Genomic DNA, 20,664 nt, shown 5'->3' with positions numbered 1-20,664 from the left:
ACCGTAACACAACCCAATTCGACCCTACCCGACCCGATCCAACTCGGTTTGGGTTACATGCTAACCTACTCAAACCATGTAGTTTGTGAAAATCGATCCAAACCAATCTGAGTCAATTTGGATCGAGTCGATTTATCGATGGACTTTTTAATCCAACCCTACTTGTAGCAACACCTTTTTAAATACAAATTTAATTCTATAACTCAGTGATCTTTATATTGGGGAAAGCTTAAATAAACTTGGCTAAAGTTGGATTATCAACATTTATATTCCTATCCCTTCAATTTTGACAATTGAATCCTTATGTCGATCTTTCTTTGAACACATTTGATGAAATATACAATTTTTTAACTATGTATTTATTAACTTTATTAAAATGTGTTTAAACTTTTACAAAAAAATTTGTCAAACAACCCTCGATTAAGTACAATTGTACAAAAATTGAATCTGACCTTGTGATACAATTCATTGTTAGTAGTATTGCGTTATACTTCCAGCCCATATGATTATGATTCAGCTCTCAAATTCTTGCTAGCATTTAATTTTGCCTCAGTTCTCCGACAAATCACTCATCCATCAAAATAATTTGATTTTGTAACTTTTTACAATGATTTCAATCTGGGTTTTCGAGATCTGAACCATTAAAATCTACGCTGAATTCTCTTCCGTTCAACAATGGGAGTCGTAATCGAAACTGAAGTATGGGAACCGAGCAGAGCACTGTACATCTTCATGTTCATATGTTGCTTCCTTTCAATCTTTTGTTTGCCCAACAAAAGTATCCCAAATGTGTTTGATCACGCGCCCTCCTCTTCTCTCCTTCGCTTCCAGCGAACCTTTCTTCTCTTCTATTCACTATCCTCAGGTCATTCATTCTTCTTCTTTCCTTGTTTCTTTATTTTTTTTCTCTTTTTTATTAATTAATATCTTAGATATAGTTAACTTATTATTATTATTATTATTATTATTATTATTATTATTATCTGTATGCAGTGATTGAAGGGTTATGGGCTGTGTTTGGGGAGTACGAATGGGCATATTACGGTGTGAGTAAAGAGCAAATGGTGATGTCGTTATGTGTTGGATATGGGGTCTCTCTATTTTTTGGCAGTTTTCTTGGAATGCTCTCTGATCTTATGTAAGTGAACAACTTCCATAGATTTTCGGTATCACGCCTTGCAGTTTAATATCCAATTATATACTAAGCACGTTCTTTAACAAATACTGGTTTCGTTGCTCTTTGTTAAGTTCACGATTGATCTTGCAAGCATTCATTTGCAAATTTAGTGCTATTTTTCGTACTTGAACATGCTAATGTTTTAAATTTTTGATTCTGAGTTATCTTTAAGTGCTAGTTATATGGTTTTATAACACTTGTTTAGATGGAAATTTAATACTTTGCCCTTGTTTGTGCAGTGGTCATAAGAAATTATGTCTGTTGTTTTACATGCTGCACCTTTTTGTTGGCATATGGAAGAGAATCACTGCAGATCCTGCTATTTGGTTGGCAAGCACCTGTCTCTCTCTGGCCTCTTCAGTATTTTCCTTCAGTTTTGAAACATGGATGGTAGTTGAGAACGAAAAGGTTGGTCTTATATATCTATAGGCAGCACAGTTAATAATGGTCTAATTCATTGAGCAATGACAAGTATCTTTATGTATATCTTTGCAGCTGGGTCAGAGGAAGGATGCATTGAATGATATGTTTTGGTTAATGACTTTCTTTGAATCTGGATCTTTCATAGGCAGCCAGGTGCTTGGTAATTGGCTGATTGATAGTAATGTGAACAAAAATATAGCTTCTATTTGCAATGCAGCTATTGTTATAACTGTTATCGCTATCACTTATGTTACACATGGATGGAAAGAAGCTCCACAGGCAGCATCTTTCAAGGATTACCGGATTTTGTTTTACAAAAATGTCATCTGTGGTATGCAACTTGCAACTATTGAATTATATAATATGTTGTCAACTTATTATATTTGTGTTGTGAATTTGGTCAGGTTATTAGGCAAACCTCAAATGGAAACTGTAAAATGGTTGTCTGCTTGGGAATCAATAGATTTGAGTTTCTTCTATTGGTTGATAAAATCTATGATAACATCATTAGATATATAATGATATTTCCTTTTTCAGATAAAAGGATATGGTTGTTATCATGGGTGCAAGCCTGTGTCCATTTCTCTGTGGTTGCCTTCTGGATTCTTTGGGCTCCTACTATAGTTGTAAGATTTCAACTGCATTTGAATTCCTTGATATTTTCCCCCTTAGCATGTATGAGCACTGAGCAGTTCTCATACTATGCATATTAGTTGTTTTGGCTCATTTAGTGCAATCTATGTTCTGTTTTTCCTCCTCTGCTTTTGAACATGAAGTGTTGGTGAATTTAAAAGATCTGGAAAACCTAGGAGCATGTTCTAGCTTTTTTGAAATTATAATCTTTTAGTTTTAGATACAATAATGATTATTTAATAATTTAATCGTGAAAATAATTAACCATTTAATACAATACTTCAAAAGTTGCTGTGACTATTGGATTTTTATAGTGAAGCTCTTCAGATTCTTATATACTGTAGGAACTAAATGAAGCCATGCCTTACTTTTTGCCCTTAACTCTGGTCTGAATTAAGCTATATCTGTATTATAGTGAACCTAAGTTTTAATTTTATCGGCACATATTTGGTAAGGCCTGAAAGAATATCATTTTGTTCACAAAATCTATGACAAGGGGTAAAAGCTGATACTAACCAAATTTCCTTCATTCTGAATATGGATATTAAAGACTGTAAATCATTTTTCCTTTTTGTATGATTTTTGATGGAATGGACGTGTACGGATGTCTCACCCTGTTTCTGCATATTCAATTGTTTAAACATGAATGCTAATCTAATCCTGGGAATTTTCACACAATTTTCTCATATAGCTATTTCAGTAATTCTGTGACCACGATGGTTCTTGAATACCCATAGTACCACTGTATCTAGAATGGGTCAATCTGCTGCCTGATTTGCTTTATGCTTGTGACGTACATTTAACGGTTTGCTTGTAATCTTTATGCTTCTGCTTAGAGCCCTATCAATAAAAAGTGAATTACCCAAATTGTCATTAGACTTTAAAAATCACGTAATTCATCACTGAACTTTGCAAAAGGTTTCTACGAGGTCATTGAACTTTAAAAAAATCACCCCATTCATCACTGAACTTTACAAAAGGTTTCCACGGGATCACTGAATTTTGCAAAATCTTTTGCAAAGTTCAGTGATGAATTAGGTGATTTTTAAAGTTCAGTGATCTCGTGGAAACTTTTTGCAAAGTTCAGTGATGAATTTGATTACTTTTAAAATTCAGTGACCTCGTGGAAACCTTTTACAAAGTTCATTGACTATTTGGATAATTCATTCTATCAATTAAATTTGGACAGATTTGTAAAGGAAAATAAACTGCGAACGGAAGAGATGAGGACCAAACATATCATATGCTAACACTGAGTAATTAATTATATAAATACTGTTTGGCATACACCTCAATATATGCCAACAGTAGTGATCTATTCTAATAATTTGAGCTCACTGATTAATTATGAACTAGATCTTACCTGACTTTCTTAACAGAGTGATTTAGTTCTTATACTACAGAGGTTTTCCTTTTAATTGTGGTTAATCTTTAAATAAACATGTTCCGATTTGTTCTAATCTCTAAATAAACTTGTTCTGATTTGTTCTAATCTCTAAATAATCTTCTTGTGATTTTTTCTTTCTTTCACTTGTTCTTTTCTTTCTTTTTGTCTGGTGGTTCTATTTTAGGATGTTATGAATTGAACACCATCTGCTGCAAAGGTTTAATTAGACTATCAATAGTATTCTGATTTGATATGAAAATCATTTTTATATTTTTTCTTGTTTAAAATTTACTGATATATGAGAAAATAGTTTGATCTGTGTCTTGGTTGTAGGCTGATGGGAGAGATGTATCGCTGGGAGAGATGAGGACCAAACATATCATATGCTAACACTGAGTAATTAATTATATAAATACTGTTTGGCATACACCTCAATATATGCCAACAGTAGTGATCTATTCTAATAATTTGAGCTCACTGATTAATTATGAACTAGATCTTACCTGACTTTCTTAACAGAGTGATTTAGTTCTTATACTACAGAGGTTTTCCTTTTAATTGTGGTTAATCTTTAAATAAACATGTTCCGATTTGTTCTAATCTCTAAATAAACTTGTTCTGATTTGTTCTAATCTCTAAATAATCTTCTTGTGATTTTTTCTTTCTTTCACTTGTTCTTTTCTTTCTTTTTGTCTGGTGGTTCTATTTTAGGATGTTATGAATTGAACACTATCTGCTGCAAAGGTTTAATTAGACTATCAATAGTATTCTGATTTGATATGAAAATCATTTTTATATTTTTTCTTGTTTAAAATTTACTGATATATGAGAAAATAGTTTGATCTGTGTCTTGGTTGTAGGCTGATGGGAGAGATGTATCGCTGGGATTGATATATCCTTGTTTCCTGGGTGCTAGGATGCTTGGCAGCACTGGATTTCCTTGGTTGTTCAATGGACCCTTATCGATTCAAATGGAGGAATGCTTAGTATATTTGCTTATTGGAATAGGCCTTGTTTTCTCCATAGTTGCTTATGATTATCAGGTGCACACTTTTAGTCATTGGTTGCTTGGAAAACCCTTTTTGTGTGCGCGTGTGTGTAAAAATTCCTAGCTTGGTATTGCTAGTTTTTGATTTTGTAATTTTATGCACAGGAAATTGGAGTTCTAGTGATGCTCTTCATACTGTTTCATGCTTGCATGGGCTTGGTTTCTCCTTTACTTGCCCAATTAAGATCAATGTAAATGATTTTTACTATACTTTTTCCTCAAAAATCCTCCTCTGGCTCTTGTGAATATTTTATGAGTGCACTGCATCATTCATTCTTTTTGGAAGGCCATGATATCAGCTCCTCAAAAGTATCCTCTTCCACTACATCCTTGATCTTTTGGATAGAGTGCAAGAGGCTATTGTGGCTGAAATCATCAATTGCCTCTTTCATAATGAAGGAATATTTTTGACATATTTCATCTTGCTACTATGTGCATAGGTATGTGCCAAATGAAGTTCGTGGAGGAATGATTAGTCTATCGCTTGTACCTGCAAATGCAATATCTCTGTTTCTTCTATTACAGGTCCGTGCTGCTGCAACCACGTTGCTATATGGTCATAATGATAAATTACAATCTGTCTTCTGCAACTTCCTCTTGATTGATTATGAGGCTATTAGAGGATCGTTTTTATTATGACTTTTCTTGTCTTCCTTTATCTGTCAACTTCCAGATAGAAAATGCAACTAGAAAAAGCATGATAAAAATAAGAAGAGTGCTTCATCCTAAAATTTGTTTCTTCCAAAAGTAAAGTTCTAGCGTAGCATGAATCTGTTAGGCTGTAGTATCGCATAATGAGGCTGGTTTGATATGGTAGTTTGCTGTTTTAGGAAATAGGTTAATGTTTCACTACATCGCATGTTGCCAAAATAGACCAAATAATAGATGCAGAAACACAAGGATATAATAAATCATTTATTAATGTAATGAAGTCCAAATCTGCTTCAGACAAAAATCACCATTGCAACGATGATACAAATTTCAGAATTAATATTGCTTAATATTGACCTTGAGAGGCAACTGAAGTTTGATCATACTCTTTGCCACTGGAATGACCATAAAACTTGGATGTTTGAAAATTATAGAAGCTTAATTTTTCTAGCAAATGAAAGGAGAGATCGATTTCTGAATTGATTTGGGAATTCCAAAATCAAGAGGAGGTTCATTATGGGACACATCTTAAACAGTGTTTATCTAACCGTTAGATCTCACTACTTCAGATTGGACAAGAATTGCAGCTCAAACGGTTCACCATAACTTTCTCCAACATTTAACTTATGAAGACGTACTCTCGCCTCTTTGTGAGAGTCCCTTCTCTCCTCCTCCCCATTGAATAGACTTTCTGCGGTACCTAGCCATTTCTTCAAGTCTTTTTAGAAAATATAGGAGTGTTTATCGCTACTACTGACCTCAGCACTGAAAAAATGAGCTAACTGAGTAACACTTAGTGTTATCCCAAAGACAGTTATGTAAGCCGGACTTAATGACAGATCTGCTTTCTAGTTTGTTTATTTTATCTAAAAGCCACTCCAACTGTTTTTCTAGTCGGTCACTCTAATTTGCGTCTAGTTAGTACCACCAAACAATGCAAAAATGCACCCGTGCAGGTGGTGCAATGCGCTTGAACATTAATCACCTCGTGTCAAAGATGGTTTATTATTTCATTAAAACCTTAATAAACTGTAGGACTCATTCATGAATGTTCCACGAAGTTGGCTAAAATCACTACTTTCCAACATGTCCAACACTGCTACATATGTACTGCAAGCATTGTTCCATTTTCTCTTTTTTGATTTTCTAGTTTTCTGTCAGAATTGTCTGTCATAAATTGGTGTAAGTTGCTATAATGTGATGTTGCAGGGAGGTTATTACAAGAGGTTTTGGAACTCAACTATCATAGTATTTGCCGCTTTTGGTCTATTCTCAGCAGCTTGTTGCATGCATATATTGAAAAAATGGGGAAAGCAACTCCATCAGAACAGGCGTAACTTGTGATTATCGAAGTTCGCTCTATTAACATCAAGGTGTGATGGATCCCTGATTTGTGGAGATGTTATTTTTGTAACTTTACAATCCAAAGACACCTGTAAATATGAAAAGAAAGATGAGAAACTGGGGAATCATACACAGCTTGCTGGAAACAAGAGAATCCATGAGGGTAAAACGGCCAAATCTTCAATTTTACATCATTCCTTTCAGTCAATTGCATCTGGGCTGCAATAAAGAAAAGGGTATGCCAGCATTGAAGCTATACTGCTGAGAGACAATTTTCAGTTATGAAGAACATTTTAGCAGATTGACCTAGTATTCAATGTCCTTAGGTTTTTGCTTATCGAACTGTTGAAGTTGGCAGCACATTTGTACAGGAGTGTCAAATGGTTCACTCTTTTGAGAGCAACTTGTTTTCACACTTTCTGTTTTCAGCTTCTTCAATAGAATTGACACATCTTAAGCACCACCAATTTGTTTACCAGTACTGATATTCAGCTGTCATTGATTTACCTTATTTGATGATTATTATAAAAATTGGAAAAAGCTTGAAAGAGGGAGGAAACCCCTCAACTTCCATATCGAGCCACCCTTTATTCTTTTGAAAATTTAGAGTAAAGCTGCCCAGAAGCGTATAGCAAAATGTTCATATAAAAGCTAGGTATTGCTAGTGTTTCTATACACAAATCTTATTGGCAACTCTGAGTTTAAACAAAAATGGATGTCCAATTTCTGATGACCAAAATTTTTAGGATAATGCTCAGAGCAGTGGACATAAATCTAGTCTTCTTCCTGATCTTGATCCCTGATCCATTTTGTGGCTACCCATTTTTCCCCATTGATCACCGGACAGCTCCCATGAAGAGATGTCTGCAGTTGTAGCAAAGCAACGTGTAACAGTCAAAACTCAACACAATGATGGAAAAAAAATGAGGAATTGTTCTAAAAGAAGTAAAAGAAAAGAGAGAAGCAATATACATCACAACTCACCGGATTAATTGTACCATTTGGGAATAGTGAGTAGAACAGAAGTGCGTCTCCTCGGCGTGGCTTTACTTTCATACCCATACATTTACGATAATCATAAGTAGCGTCCATGTTTAGCCCGTTCTGTAGATCAAAGCATTGAGCCACTGTGCGTTACAATACCAACGAAAGTAGGGAAAAATAGAAGGAAAAAGAAGCTGGTAAATAACAAAAGGATAAAAGAAAAACGATTGATCTTACCTCTATAGGGAACATGGTTTCACCCCCTTCTTCAACATCAGACAAATACAACAAGAAAGAAGCTATCTGAAAAATGTAAATTAAGTTGAGGTTACACTAAGTAGTCATTAATTTAACAGTATGTGCATAAAATCTTGAACAAGAAACCTATGGCATTAACTAGCTTAGGAAGATCTCTCTGAGGGAAATCTTGTGCTGTTTTTATATTCAGCTAGTGATTTTAGAAAGAAAGCAAAATCAATACAGAGATGCAATTGTGCTGCAAATTATTGACATGAACATTTAATCCTTGGATTTATCACCAATTTCAGTTCCTTTTCTGTTCATCACGCACTAAACCACTACTTACAGAAAATCTTGTATGAATGAATTCTAATATCATGCTTGCATTACCCTTTGGCTCTTCTGTGCACCATATTCAGCAGGATTGAAAGCATCATAATGAGAATGGTATCTCTGACCGACCTCATAACGCAAGACGTTGAATGCCTGAGAAATGGTACATGCATTATTTAGAGAACTTCTAAGATTTAACTAAGACGAAATATTACCTAATACAACTCTAATCAAGTGTATGAAGCGAACAAGTAAGCATAGCAAGTAAACACCAATTTTAGTAAGTTATTTACAGAACCACAAAACCATCTTCTCGGAAAGCTAAAATTCAAGCTCGTTTTCCTACGATAATATGGACATTATGTTTTATGAGATTGCAAAAGGAGTTCGCAATCATACCATTTATAAAATGTGTATTTCAGTACAGCAAGATAAAATCGATGATGTAGCCTAACTCACATTACCTCTCCATGGGTTCTGGGGATCATTGTTACTTTTGCAATTTTTGCCTCAATCTCATGCAGGATTCCAGTTTCGTCTTCAGATGCATTTATAAACATGCCAGAACTGACAGCAAAGAAAATCACAGCTTAGAATGTATCACATGAACTCACTGGAGACAGAATGGCCAAGTATTTTAATGCTTTAGAGGCCTACAGCAGATGAAGCAAATTGTGTGCACTGATCTTTACGCCTTTTCGTGCAGGTAAGAACTTACCCGACAAGAAATTTAACCACCTTAGGACCGTTATAGTTAAGGTGCAAAATTCAATACAGTAACAGAATTTAAAAATACCATATGAGCATAAAATAACACATATGCTTAATTATGATCCACCATTTGATTTCAGTGGGAAATAGTAATTACCTTGTCCTAATTCCTTTGGTATTTTCAGCTGTTTCTCCCTCGCGTAGAGCTAAGGAAGATGGTTCAAGGTGTTCCTTTGCTGTTTCTATTATGCTTTTACATTGTTCTGCACTAGCAAAACTTGGAAAGTACAATGCTCGTGGATTCCAGCTCAAAATCTGTATAAGAGCAATTACAGAACAAGATTATTATTCGAAGGAAAAGAAAGCAAATACTTATAACCATCAGATTCTGTGGATGATAAACTCGAATATTTATATTTAAACACACTAAAGAAAATTTTGGTTTCAAATGTGCTGATTTCCTTTTGTTTTTAGCTTATTGTTGAAAAGTTTAAATCTTATATCAAATTCCGTTTTTAGTATTAACCGACAAGCATTTGAAATCTATTAGCGGCAATGGATTTCAAGAAACATTAATGCAGGAGGGACATTCGATCACCTAAGGTCTGCCCAGAAAATTAGACTCACAATTCAATAAAAGAGACAATTTAAACTCGCCTGAAAAGGAATCGAAGTGAGATTATCCTCTCCGGTCTCTCCCCGCGGCAGCGCATCAAACTCTTTCTTCTTCTCTTCCTGCAGTCCCCGAGGCCAATGCCTTGAAGAAGTGCTTGACGCATCCTGTCTCACATATAATCAAATTATAACTCATAGAATTAGAATCACTTTATTATGAAAACGATAATCAATATAATTACTAGTATTAATGGGTATTTCAAAGCTGAAACGAACAGTCAATTCCGAGATCGACATTTACAAAATGGAAATTGAAGGGATACCAGACCTGCTGAGAGAAAAGAGTACAACCAAAGAACCCGGCAAGAAAAAAGAATATGCATAGCAAGAAAATGGATGGCAACCCTAAAATCATCCAATTTGCTCCTACAAGTTTGCTTCCTTTGTTCTTCATTTGATGAAAAAAAAATAAAAATAAAAAATAAAAATCAATGGCAACTAGTCTTATTCTTTCAACAGCTACTATAGCAAATACAGTTTTCTTTTGTGCTTTTTCTCTTCTTTTGGTTCTTTCGAGAATTCAAAGTTTTCTACTATGTTTCCACTTTCGAATGCAGCAATCAAATCGATCATGACTTTTGTACTACTTGTCTTCCGTATGCGGCGGGAAGTGATATTTGAGTAAAATAACGAAGGAGGCCCCCTAACTTTCTTTCATCGTTTAAAACTTATCACTCAAGTATCAGTTTAATTACCAAGAACCACTTTATTGGAAGATTTAAAGACCTCCCTTACAAAGTACAATGTAGGCAATCTTGATTGGACTCCTCATCATATTAATATGCAATTTTTAACAAAATTATATGATATATAAATATTGACTTTACAATTGGAAGGATGCACGATTGGATGACATTAACGATCATGTTGTCCACATAAGAAATTTATCAATTACGTAGAAAATGATGTTAGAGTTTGTGAAAAGTATCATTATTGGTGAAAAAAAAATCTAACATAATTGCTGACCTTAGAAATGGACCTTCACGTAGCCAACATAAAGCAACTCCACCTTTATTCATCCCTCACAATTGGCACAAACAGTCAATCACTCATGGCCATTCCCAACGCTAAAGTTTGTGGCCATGAACACTTCGACGATCAAGTAAGTTGATTGTATTTGCACACAACTAATTTCAATAGTGGGTATCGTCAAAATTTCTATATTATCTCAAGAGAGGAGGAGAAATAGTAGTTCTAAATAATAAATTTACATTATCTCACAAAGGTATAGAGCACAAGTATTTATAGAGAAAAAGGTAGAAGAAGAACCGTTGGATGGAGGACACGTAGCTTCATCTGTTGGTCTGAAACATCTCTTTATAGACGCCCATCTATCACTCCATAGGTGGGCATGCATTTAATATTTCTAGATTCCAATCGATATATTGACGTCTGCTGTAGAGATATCATATTTATCATTCATAAGATTTTATTTTGGACAAATCTTTACCTAAAAAAACCGTATTTTATGTCGAAGCATTGATTGCCAACCGGCAAGCAATACGGATTGGCCTTGTTCATACCAATGCTATCTACTCTTAAATATTTGCCTCATAATATGTTGCTATGCTACTTAGGAGCTTCGATGTCTCGATGTGTGGACTTGTGTTGATAACACGGTGACTCGTTATTAAAGGCGTAACAAGAATAAAAGCTTGAACAAAGAGTTAGAAACAAGAAAAGTTGAGTGACTAAAATGAAATATTGTCAAAAGTTAAGGTATTTTCCACCTTTTGTTTGGCTCCCATTTTCTAAGGTCCTGTTTGAAAGTGATTTTTTCCTCCAAAAAATTGATTTTTTGACCGTTATTTCCCTATTCCGACTATCATATTTGACTTTTTCTCTCACAGGTAGACCCAACTTTTCTCCTAATGGTCAAAAAATCAATTCTCAAAATCACTCCCAAACAGACTCTAAAACTTATCAACTTTTCAACAATTGACAACTTTTATCATAATTTACTAAAAACTTAAACTTTAGCTAAACAAAACAAGACTTTAGTTTAGTTCATAGTTATCTATGAATATTGGGCTTTTATTTTATTTCATTTTTATTTTTATTATTATTATTATTATTATTTTGTTGAGGATAGATAGGCAAATTATAGAATGTTAATATGATAATAATTGCAGGTTGGAATTGATCATTGAAGAGGTGACATAATGCACGTGCGAAGACTCGTTTGAACGTTACTTGTCTCTGATCCTTGCTTCATTTTTTCACCTCCAGTTTTTTGGTCGACCTCCCAAAATCAAAAAATAATATCACAAACTTTGACAAATACTACAGATTTAAATCTAAAGGCCAGACCTTTAGAACTGAACCAAGATCTAAAAGCTAGAGATTAGCACACGTTTGCTACCATTAAAAATCTTTAAAATCTAAATCAAAGTCAACAATTAATTTTAATTATACATTACATAACACCCACAAATTTTTAAGCACACATTCCATCTATTTTTATTAAAGTCTGCTAAACATCAGATTTTAATCTCCATCAAACAAGGGTAAATAGCAATCAAGTCACAGGCTTGTCAAACAAAGATAAGCAATTTTCTTAAATTAGGCAAACATTCAGTGACTGCCAGCACGGAGCAACAAGATGACAATGTCTACGTGCTCTGCAAATTAGACTTCCATTTGGTGTATTTTCCTTCTCCCCTGAGCACCTGAAAAAGAAGAAATGGCAGAAAGTAAGGCCCCGTTTGTCTCCCATTAATGTAAGAATGACAAAAAAAAAAAAAATAGTCGTTACGAACCCCACACAAGAGATAGAAATTTAAATATGGTGGCTTGATGTGATGGATAACGCTCATATTTTTCATTTTAATGGCCAAATAATGGGAAACAAATGGGGGCTAAATCAAATATCAACATGAAGAAAATGTTTCAACAATTGCTCGTTACGCCAATACTCTTCCAGATCCAGGCTCCAGATAGATTACTGGAGTTGTGCAAGGTTCCAAAAGGGTATCTTTGCTTTCTTGTGTAGAACTCTCAAAGTAATGACTAAAAAAATAATATTTCCCATGACAAACGGTTATGACACTATGTGCCTCCAAATCAGGCATAGCTCAAAATTCAATCCACGCTGACTGACACAAAAGAGAATCTATCCAAGTAATTACTTTGGGGAAAAAAATAAAGCATGTCTCAGGGTTACAGCCACATGCAAAGAAGAGGTAGGATACTGTTAAACTTCTAAACTAAATTTTGCAATATTCAAGGACAATAATCACATGTATTTGCCTTATGGTGATTAAGTTACAATACAAAGTTTAAATAAGATACAGATAGTACCTGCTATTTATTTCAGTAGAGATTGTTCATAATTAAGGTGTAGTTAGAACAAACCTAATGTCAGAAATACCTGAATTAGCTGAATCAGGACGCCTTTCAATTCATTCAAGCCACCATCGAGAACAATGAAGGCCGTACAAAAGCCTGGCATCCCCATTTCGATTTGTTTTATTGTAATTTAAACTTCAATATGACGTGTTTTCTGGTGATTAATGAACCAGGAGTTGCTCCTCATGTAAAGGAAATGATGAAGATGGGATCTGAGCTGGGGAGGAGGAGGAGCCCACAAGACTGTAGGCTTTACCCTTACTCTATAGACTGCCTCCAATGACGAGAGAGATTGTTCTATACTTGTCCCTTTCTTGTGTGCAATAAGCTCCAATGGATAATAATTACCTTTCAAAAAAAAATAATAATAATAATAAGCCATTATTCAGAAATGACTTCAGGAACCAGGCAGGACATTTTTGGAGGGTCATATCTGCAAGTATGATGACAAAGATTTCATGTTCACGTCATCATCTGGAAACAGCATTTTTAATGCCTTTTCGTCATTATCAATATTCACTGAAGGATCTAGAGTGACACTGCTTGATGTCGTAGACAATTTCAATTTGAAGTTTCAATCAGAGAATACTAAAGAAAGCTGCTTGTGGAACCCAGGACTCAATAACAATGTTGTCTCCATCTAGGAGATCAGCATTTATCACCCAATGAAGAGCCAATATTTTCTATACAAGTCTCTTACACCAACTGAGAACTCTAGACATTTTGGCCTCAACTATACCCTTCACTGTCTGTTTCCTTCTTGCATTTTCGATATCCAGAGTTCTATAAGCAAGAGCAAGTAAGTACATTGCTGGATGGACTCTCCTGCATATGAGATTGAATAGAATTAAAAAGAACTTCCATTTTCAAGAACACGGTGCAGATATCCTGAAAAAATGACAGTTGTTCTGTTCTTCTTCTTCTTCTTTTTCCCCCATTTATTAATAGAAAATTGAAAGAACGCAATAAACAAAAATCATCCAGTCTGCATGTGGTACGTCATCAATGTGAAACTTTATTGTTTCATTTAGGCATAACAAGACCAATTACAACAGAACTTTCAGGACAAGTGGATGAAATTCAGCCTATTTACTTTGGCTAATTTGCAACATTTGCTCTCAAGTGTGAGAATCTATTAACGTTTGAGCTCTTTGAAAACTATTAAGACCTCAAATTCAAGGGAGTGTAAATTCCCAGTACATGAACTTTGCTTCCTTTACAAAGATAAAAATGAGATGACAAGTTCTTTAGTTCTTTTATATTTTTAATAGGCATACACATGAGATACTTACTTTTCCAACTGTTCATAAGCATCCAAACCGTCCCAGTACCTCTGAGATGGGACAGTCCGCCCCTTCTTATTCCTTCCAAATGTCTCAACATACCAACCTCCTATGTCATGCATAGCACTGCGAGGCTCAAACAGCCAAAACCTGTTGCGGAAGAAGAAAAGTAACGTACAATAAGATCAAGAAACATTGATTCAAGTAGCACCAAACCCAAAAGATTGTGAAATAATAGTTGAAAGCGATATATGTTTGATGTTTCACCAAAAATAATGATATACTTAGGAATTTACCAAGTGATTTCAGCAGTTTATCTGACCAAATTATGTTTACACCGCTACAGAAACCCAAAAAAAAAAAAAAAAGAAAAAGAAAAAGAAAAAAAAGGAGAAGGGAATCCAGCAAAATGAAGACAAACTGATCGGAAGCAAATCACTCAACCAAAAGCATAAACATCCATATAGAGCTCGTTTGGTAGGGTTTTTGAGAATTGATTTTTTGACCGTTAGAAGAAAAGTGAGGTCCACATGTGAGAGAAGAAGTCAAAAATTACGGCTTGAATAGTAAAATAACGGTCAAAAAATCAATTTTTTGGGGCAAAAAATCCCTACCAAATGGGGCCACAGTAGATGCACATATAGACATGTGTGACTAAACAACAGATATTATACGTACGCAACCATACATGTATATCTGCATGAGGTATAAGAGAGAAAATTATGATGTTCAGGCGAAAGAAGAATATATGTTATTGTGCACTGAAGAAACGATGAGGTGATTAGAGTCTCTAGTTCAGTAACAGAATAAAACAATGTTAAAAGGGAGTAAAATCAGGATAATATCAGATGGAAAGAACAAGGACAAAAGAATCCTTTATCCAACAGTCTTTACTCTCCTAACAACTACTTTACCATCATGAAACATATAATAGCACAACAAAACTAGGCTGGATGAAGCATGTCAATTGTCAGAGAAGAATGTCAAATGCTATGTCAAAAACAATTTCTGTTTCCTTAACTAACCATCAACTCCAAATCTTTTATTACCAACAACAAACTAAGTCTTTTCCCTAATATAAATTTGGAGTCAGATACATGTATGAAACTATAATAGAATAACGAAAAAAGTTCAATGAAGAGTTTCATGTTCATTTGGAAACAGTCATGTGTATTTCAGAAGCTTGTCTACTGGAATGCAAAGGAAAGTTTTTACCTGCTTGGTGGCAAACGGGCTCTACTACATCTGCATTCACAAACTGAAACTTTATCTCCAACTTCATACCAGTGCATGTGTTTAACCTGAAAGACATTTCCACATGAATACAAGGATCAAGCAAAGTGTATAGAACTATATGTTACAGTTACATATTCTATAACTATTACTTCTCTCGCATTCTGACAAATAGCTGATAAAAGCAACAAAACTACATCTTTTGAGGGCCAAAGAAAATAGATTCTTGAATTTCACAGTTGATGAAGTCAGAAAGATAGCTATTCTTCGTACAATCAGGATGCAGAAGAAGAAACAGCTTAATTAGGACTATGAACCATTACGCATTGGTCAAGCTTCCCCGGGAACTGGCGATGATAAAAAATATTGGGTGAAATTTCATATATCAATAATACTAGAACAGCTGACAACCCAAGTCTCTAGTATCCATTGTATTCAGCAAGGAAACATACCACAAGAAGTTAAAAAGTATAGCCAAAATCTAATCATAGTTCATAATTTTTTCCAATGACAAAAATCGATGATCAAATAAATATCATGCACTGACATACTTCAATATTCGTATGTGTGTCACCAGTTAAATCAGTGCATATATAATCCTACATATGCAAGGCTATCAAATTGAATCAACTATCTCCCTGAGCCTTACCCCACCAAACATACAAAAACAACAAAAAAGATGATGATCAGATGTTAGGTATGTCGAGTCAACGAGCGGGAGAAAGTGTTGTCGCACAGAGGAAGATTAATGAAGAGAAAGATTTATTATGATATAAACATGTAGCCCAAGATATAATGGCTGAAGCTTTTGTGTTCAGATTGGATTCTAAGCTTACTCACTTTTGTGTCAAGGTTCGGTTCTATGATTACTCTGGCCAACTCTATGGGCTCAACCAATATGTGGTGTACGAGCAGATGGTGTGGAAATTCATGTCAACTATCCACATTGTATGCAACAAAATGGAACTCCATGGAATACACAATCTCAAACGTAACTAAGTAACAGCTCTTTGACTACCTTAGTTTACCCATATGTCCTATACAGGGTGAAAACTTGATCACTCTCCCCTGTCTGTATGGTGTAATGCTCAAACCATATCAAGCAAGTAATTGAACTCAAGGATTTCACATGTTTTTGAAGTCGAGGTTCAGGCCTGCAAAAGCCATCCTTGTAAAAGCCTTCCCAGACAGTTTTAAACTAACCCAACTCGTCCTAGCAACAATTTTAAGCTACCACATCAGCAGTCTCATTATTATTCTTTATAGTCCACTGTCTGAATGAGAAAGAGCTGCTATTTTTTTCATTTTAAGATGCTCCACCACTAAATTGGGAAAATAAGAGTCCTTAGTTTCTGATAATTAGAAAATTAATCAAAATTAAAATGAAAATATCTCTAAATCTTACTCCTATCTCCCAACTGAGTCAAGTTAGGATTGTGATTGGACTCTGCAGATATAAGATATAGTAATGCCTTTGTCAAGTGGGATCTCAAAGGGTTGGAAATGAACTATCAAACTGGACCAAGAGGAGCTCTCTAATGAGTAGATATCAAGGTGAGTGCGGAAACACTCAAAGGAACTACTGGGATAATTCGTGGATGGCTTGGCAAGTGGCAGGTTGATAGCTGGTGGAGTTAAGGCGATACGCATAGTTTGAAGGTTTACTTGTGAAGGGAAGATGTTCAATATCCCAGGTGAAGAGGTGGGAGGACGTGTTGTTACACACGGGATGGTCAAGGTTAGCTTTAAGTGTGCATGTTAAAGTCAATTTCTATTCGAGCTGAATCATTGGGCCTACCAATAAAGACAAAAATAACATGCATAAACACGTAAAGGTAGAGCACACGTTGAAAAGTTTGTTTTACTTCCAATGCTTTCTTAAGAACTAGTTTCACAAAAGTGTAAGCTATCTGAGAGTGAATTGGAAGGATGGAGTACACACACCAGCAGTGTTCTGTGCTTCATAATCACATGGGTTTTCTTGCCACTATTATTGTAGACATAGCAGCTTCCTTCTTCAGGGCTGGTTCCCAGACCAGTTATAATTCCCAGAGGTATCCTCGATCCAACTGACAAATCTGCAAGGTTATCTCTAGAAAACACCTGACTTGCACTATTTGTGTCTTCACGTGCAGTGAGGTAAACGTGTATTTGGTCTTCAGAATCCTCATCTCGTATCCCACTAGAACACGTTGGCAGGACTCTTGTGGCCATGGCGACACGTCTCCCTGACACATGCAATTCCAGGTCTTTATAAGCATCAGATGTGTGGTAATCACTACTTGGGGATTGCTGCTCAGAAATTACACCATCAGATCTGTCAGAATCCATTTTTTGGCTGAAATCCACAACAGATTCGCACAAACCCGACTCAAAAGATGTCAGCTTTTCATTGTAGGATTGTGATATTTCAGGAACCTTATTGGCCAAACATACCATCCCAAAAAGGTCCCTGCCCGAAACCAAATGCAGCACCTCAGGCGTTGAATCTGTGGACCTCTCCTCAGCTTCAAAACGGTCAGGAAGGAGATCCCTGGACTCAATCTCAGGTCCGTAGTATGCTGCATGTATGGCTGAATAAAAGTCCCTTTCCAGGACATCAAAATAACCTGATCCAGCTGCCACCCTTCTTTCTGCCAAAATGTCTTTGATTGTATATCTATACCATTTCAACCATTCAACGACTTCCATTTCCATCTCTGGATCTCTATGTGATGCATAGTACATAATGGGATCATTTCTAGAATGTTTTTGAACAAATGCTCTTTGAGATAAGAGATACCGATCATAATGAGCTCTCTTCTCAGAATCTGAGAGTATCTGTAATCCAGTAGTGATTACTACATATAATTTTTGCTTTAAAACATGTGACAGTATTAAATCTGGCAAATGGACATATGAGCATGATGTTGTGCATGCCAATTGTGTAACATGTTAAGATACTTAGATAAAATAAAATCAAAACTTGATTTGCTAAACTTCAAAACTAATATTATGCGGTTATGACTGCGCGCACAGGAGAACAAGGCCCAAACAAGTATGTGATTCTTCTTTATTCACCAAGCACAAAATTGTGATGCTCCAATTGGTATCGCCACAGATTAAGAATTACACTGATTGGGTCAATCAACCCCAAATTCATTAGATCTCAACCTCACGGCTCCACTTACAATCATCGTCTCTCTTCACCATTTCTTTTGAAATCAGAAAAATAAATAAGCGGAAAAAATGAATTCAAATTCTAAAATTTCACATCTAGGGGGGGGGGGGGGTTTACCTCATAAGCTGCGAGGATTTGAATGAATTTATTGGAAGCATCACAGGTATCACTGGGAGAGTGCGCTAGGTCCGGATGAGTTTCCTTTGCCAATTTCCGAAAAGAGGCTTTGATTTCTGCGAATGAGCTGCTCTCTGATACCCCTAGGAGATCATACGCGCTTGACCCGGCGAACTCAAACTGAATCGACGACTCAGCGTTAGTGCCCAGCCACCGCTTCCCAGGGAAAGTCGGATAAGAACAGAGAAGCAACTTGTGGAAAGGAGCAGCATAATTGGCGTAATCTGATGACGATTGAGGTAGAATTTGATTGACTGAACGATGGATGGAGAAAGGAGCGTGGAGAGTGATGCACTTGGTGAAGAACGCCATGTCTCGGCGATTTCAGTGAGTTTGGGAAACTCGAAACCTTTAGTTTGTATTTTTAGTAAAATTTCACAACTGCTCCCCAGCCTACGGAAATTGTTGCAACTTGATGATCAACTTTTTTTTTTTTTTCCCTCCCCTCCCCTTTTTGGATCGTATCAACATTTTAATTTTACCATGTAAGTTATCTCTGATCAAAACTTTTTTATTCGAGGTTAAAATACACCTAGAAAGAAGAGAGAGAGTCCGAACCTCCAGTCCTCACCCACCTCATCCTTTCCCATTTCCTAACTCCTCAACCGGTGCCTGATCTTGTCTTCCTATGCTAGCTTCCAAAGAAAATTTAACGGTCAAATACAAAATTCCTACGATGTGAGCTAATGACACTATTTGATAGGTTTGAGATGTCGACTGAATCAACATAATGCAGAATAAATAGGAGCTTAATGCTATGTTATATTATTAAATTATTTCAGATAGTTTCACATAAACCTAATGTGCAGACATGATGGGGTCATGGGACAAATATCATCACGGTTTATCCATTTATTCTAAGCTGGTCTTATAAATGGGCTTTGCACTTTGTATGATAGGATAAAAGAAGTGGAAATTACACCACATCCTACTTTAAAAATTCAAAATTTTAAAATTAGACTGAATGTTTCACTGTCCAAAAATCAAATGTTTAATTAATTAATTATTATATATAAAAATTAATTAATATACCCTATTTCATTCCAAATCCTAATTCATTTTCAATCTAAACCTAATCACTTTCTTCTTTATTCTCTCTCTACATTTTTTCTCTCGTCTCTCTTTTTATCACTCCAATGACTTGTCTTGTCTCCAATGGAGGCGTTCGGCTATCTGATGACTTACCTCCACTGCCAAGTAGGGCTTGTCCTTCTACCCTTTTTTCTTCATCACCTGTCGGTAACAACGCGGCGGAGAATCCATTGCGCTAAACAGTCGTTGTTGTAAGGGCAAACCCATCGCCGTTCACCACTGAAACAGTGCTTGAATTCGCCTGCGCTTTACGTAGTAACAAGCTCAGAGTGTTGCACACAATGGCATACGCTTTGGTCACCGGTGCGTAGCATTTTATGGACAACGGTCTTTGCACGCTGATGGGTTTGTCGTTTGTGGTGGTTGTTTTGTGATGGATTTTGTGGTTGTTTTGTGGTGGTTTTGTGGTAGTTTTTTAGATGGTTTTGTGGTGATGGTGGTCACGTGGTGTGCAACTTGTGATTCGGTATGGTGGTGTTGGTTGTAGGAATTATGGTGGCGATGGTGCTGGAGGTGGATCTGGTGGTAGCAGTAATTTTTATGGTTTTGGATCTGCCATGGTTGTGGATCTACCATGATTTTGAAAATGATTTTTTGGATGGTTTTCGAGCGTGAAGATTTAATTGATTTTTGTTTGTTGGTGGTGGTGGTTTCCATGGTATGGTGATGTTGGGATGAGTTTATTCGTGGCGATGGTGGTGGATCGACACTGCTGATGGTGGATCTAGAGTTGGTGAAAATGGATTTGGCGACACATCTAGCGGT

At 35.9% G+C, this 20,664-nt stretch overlaps 3 protein-coding genes across 3 annotated transcripts; 1 reads left to right on the top strand and 2 right to left on the bottom strand.

The window, feature by feature from the left end:
• The first annotated feature begins 400 nt into the window (after positions 1–400).
• LOC111397019 lies at positions 401–7,150 on the top strand. The gene is made up of 9 exons (XM_023023681.1): positions 401–865; positions 994–1,138; positions 1,417–1,585; positions 1,673–1,931; positions 2,138–2,226; positions 4,481–4,663; positions 4,774–4,859; positions 5,109–5,193; positions 6,529–7,150. The coding sequence occupies exons 1-9, from the start codon at positions 676–678 to the stop codon at positions 6,661–6,663; spliced, it is 1,341 nt and encodes a 446-aa protein (XP_022879449.1). The 5' UTR covers positions 401–675; the 3' UTR covers positions 6,664–7,150.
• Positions 7,151–7,201: 51 nt separating this feature from the next.
• Positions 7,202–10,150, bottom strand: LOC111397020 (probable prolyl 4-hydroxylase 9). The gene is made up of 8 exons (XM_023023682.1): positions 9,875–10,150; positions 9,589–9,711; positions 9,089–9,246; positions 8,685–8,787; positions 8,278–8,373; positions 7,885–7,950; positions 7,648–7,767; positions 7,202–7,527 (listed from the first exon to the last, which is right to left on the bottom strand). Exons 1-8 carry the CDS (start codon positions 9,998–10,000, stop codon positions 7,438–7,440), a joined length of 882 nt encoding a protein of 293 aa, XP_022879450.1. The 5' UTR covers positions 10,001–10,150; the 3' UTR covers positions 7,202–7,437.
• Positions 10,151–11,988: 1,838 nt separating this feature from the next.
• LOC111397018 lies at positions 11,989–19,726 on the bottom strand. Its single transcript, XM_023023680.1, has 6 exons — positions 18,748–19,726; positions 17,415–18,290; positions 15,453–15,538; positions 14,247–14,387; positions 12,977–13,779; positions 11,989–12,275 (listed from the first exon to the last, which is right to left on the bottom strand). The coding sequence occupies exons 1-5, from the start codon at positions 19,117–19,119 to the stop codon at positions 13,638–13,640; spliced, it is 1,617 nt and encodes a 538-aa protein (XP_022879448.1). The 5' UTR covers positions 19,120–19,726; the 3' UTR covers positions 11,989–12,275; positions 12,977–13,637.
• Positions 19,727–20,664: the final 938 nt, after the last annotated feature.

The sequence above is a fragment of the Olea europaea genome, chromosome 7 (genome assembly GCF_002742605.1).
Source record: "Olea europaea var. sylvestris chromosome 7, O_europaea_v1, whole genome shotgun sequence".
Lineage (NCBI taxonomy): Eukaryota > Viridiplantae > Streptophyta > Magnoliopsida > Lamiales > Oleaceae > Olea > Olea europaea.
The sequence above is the reverse complement of the archived record's forward strand: the minus strand, read 5'-3'. Positions and strand labels throughout refer to the sequence as shown.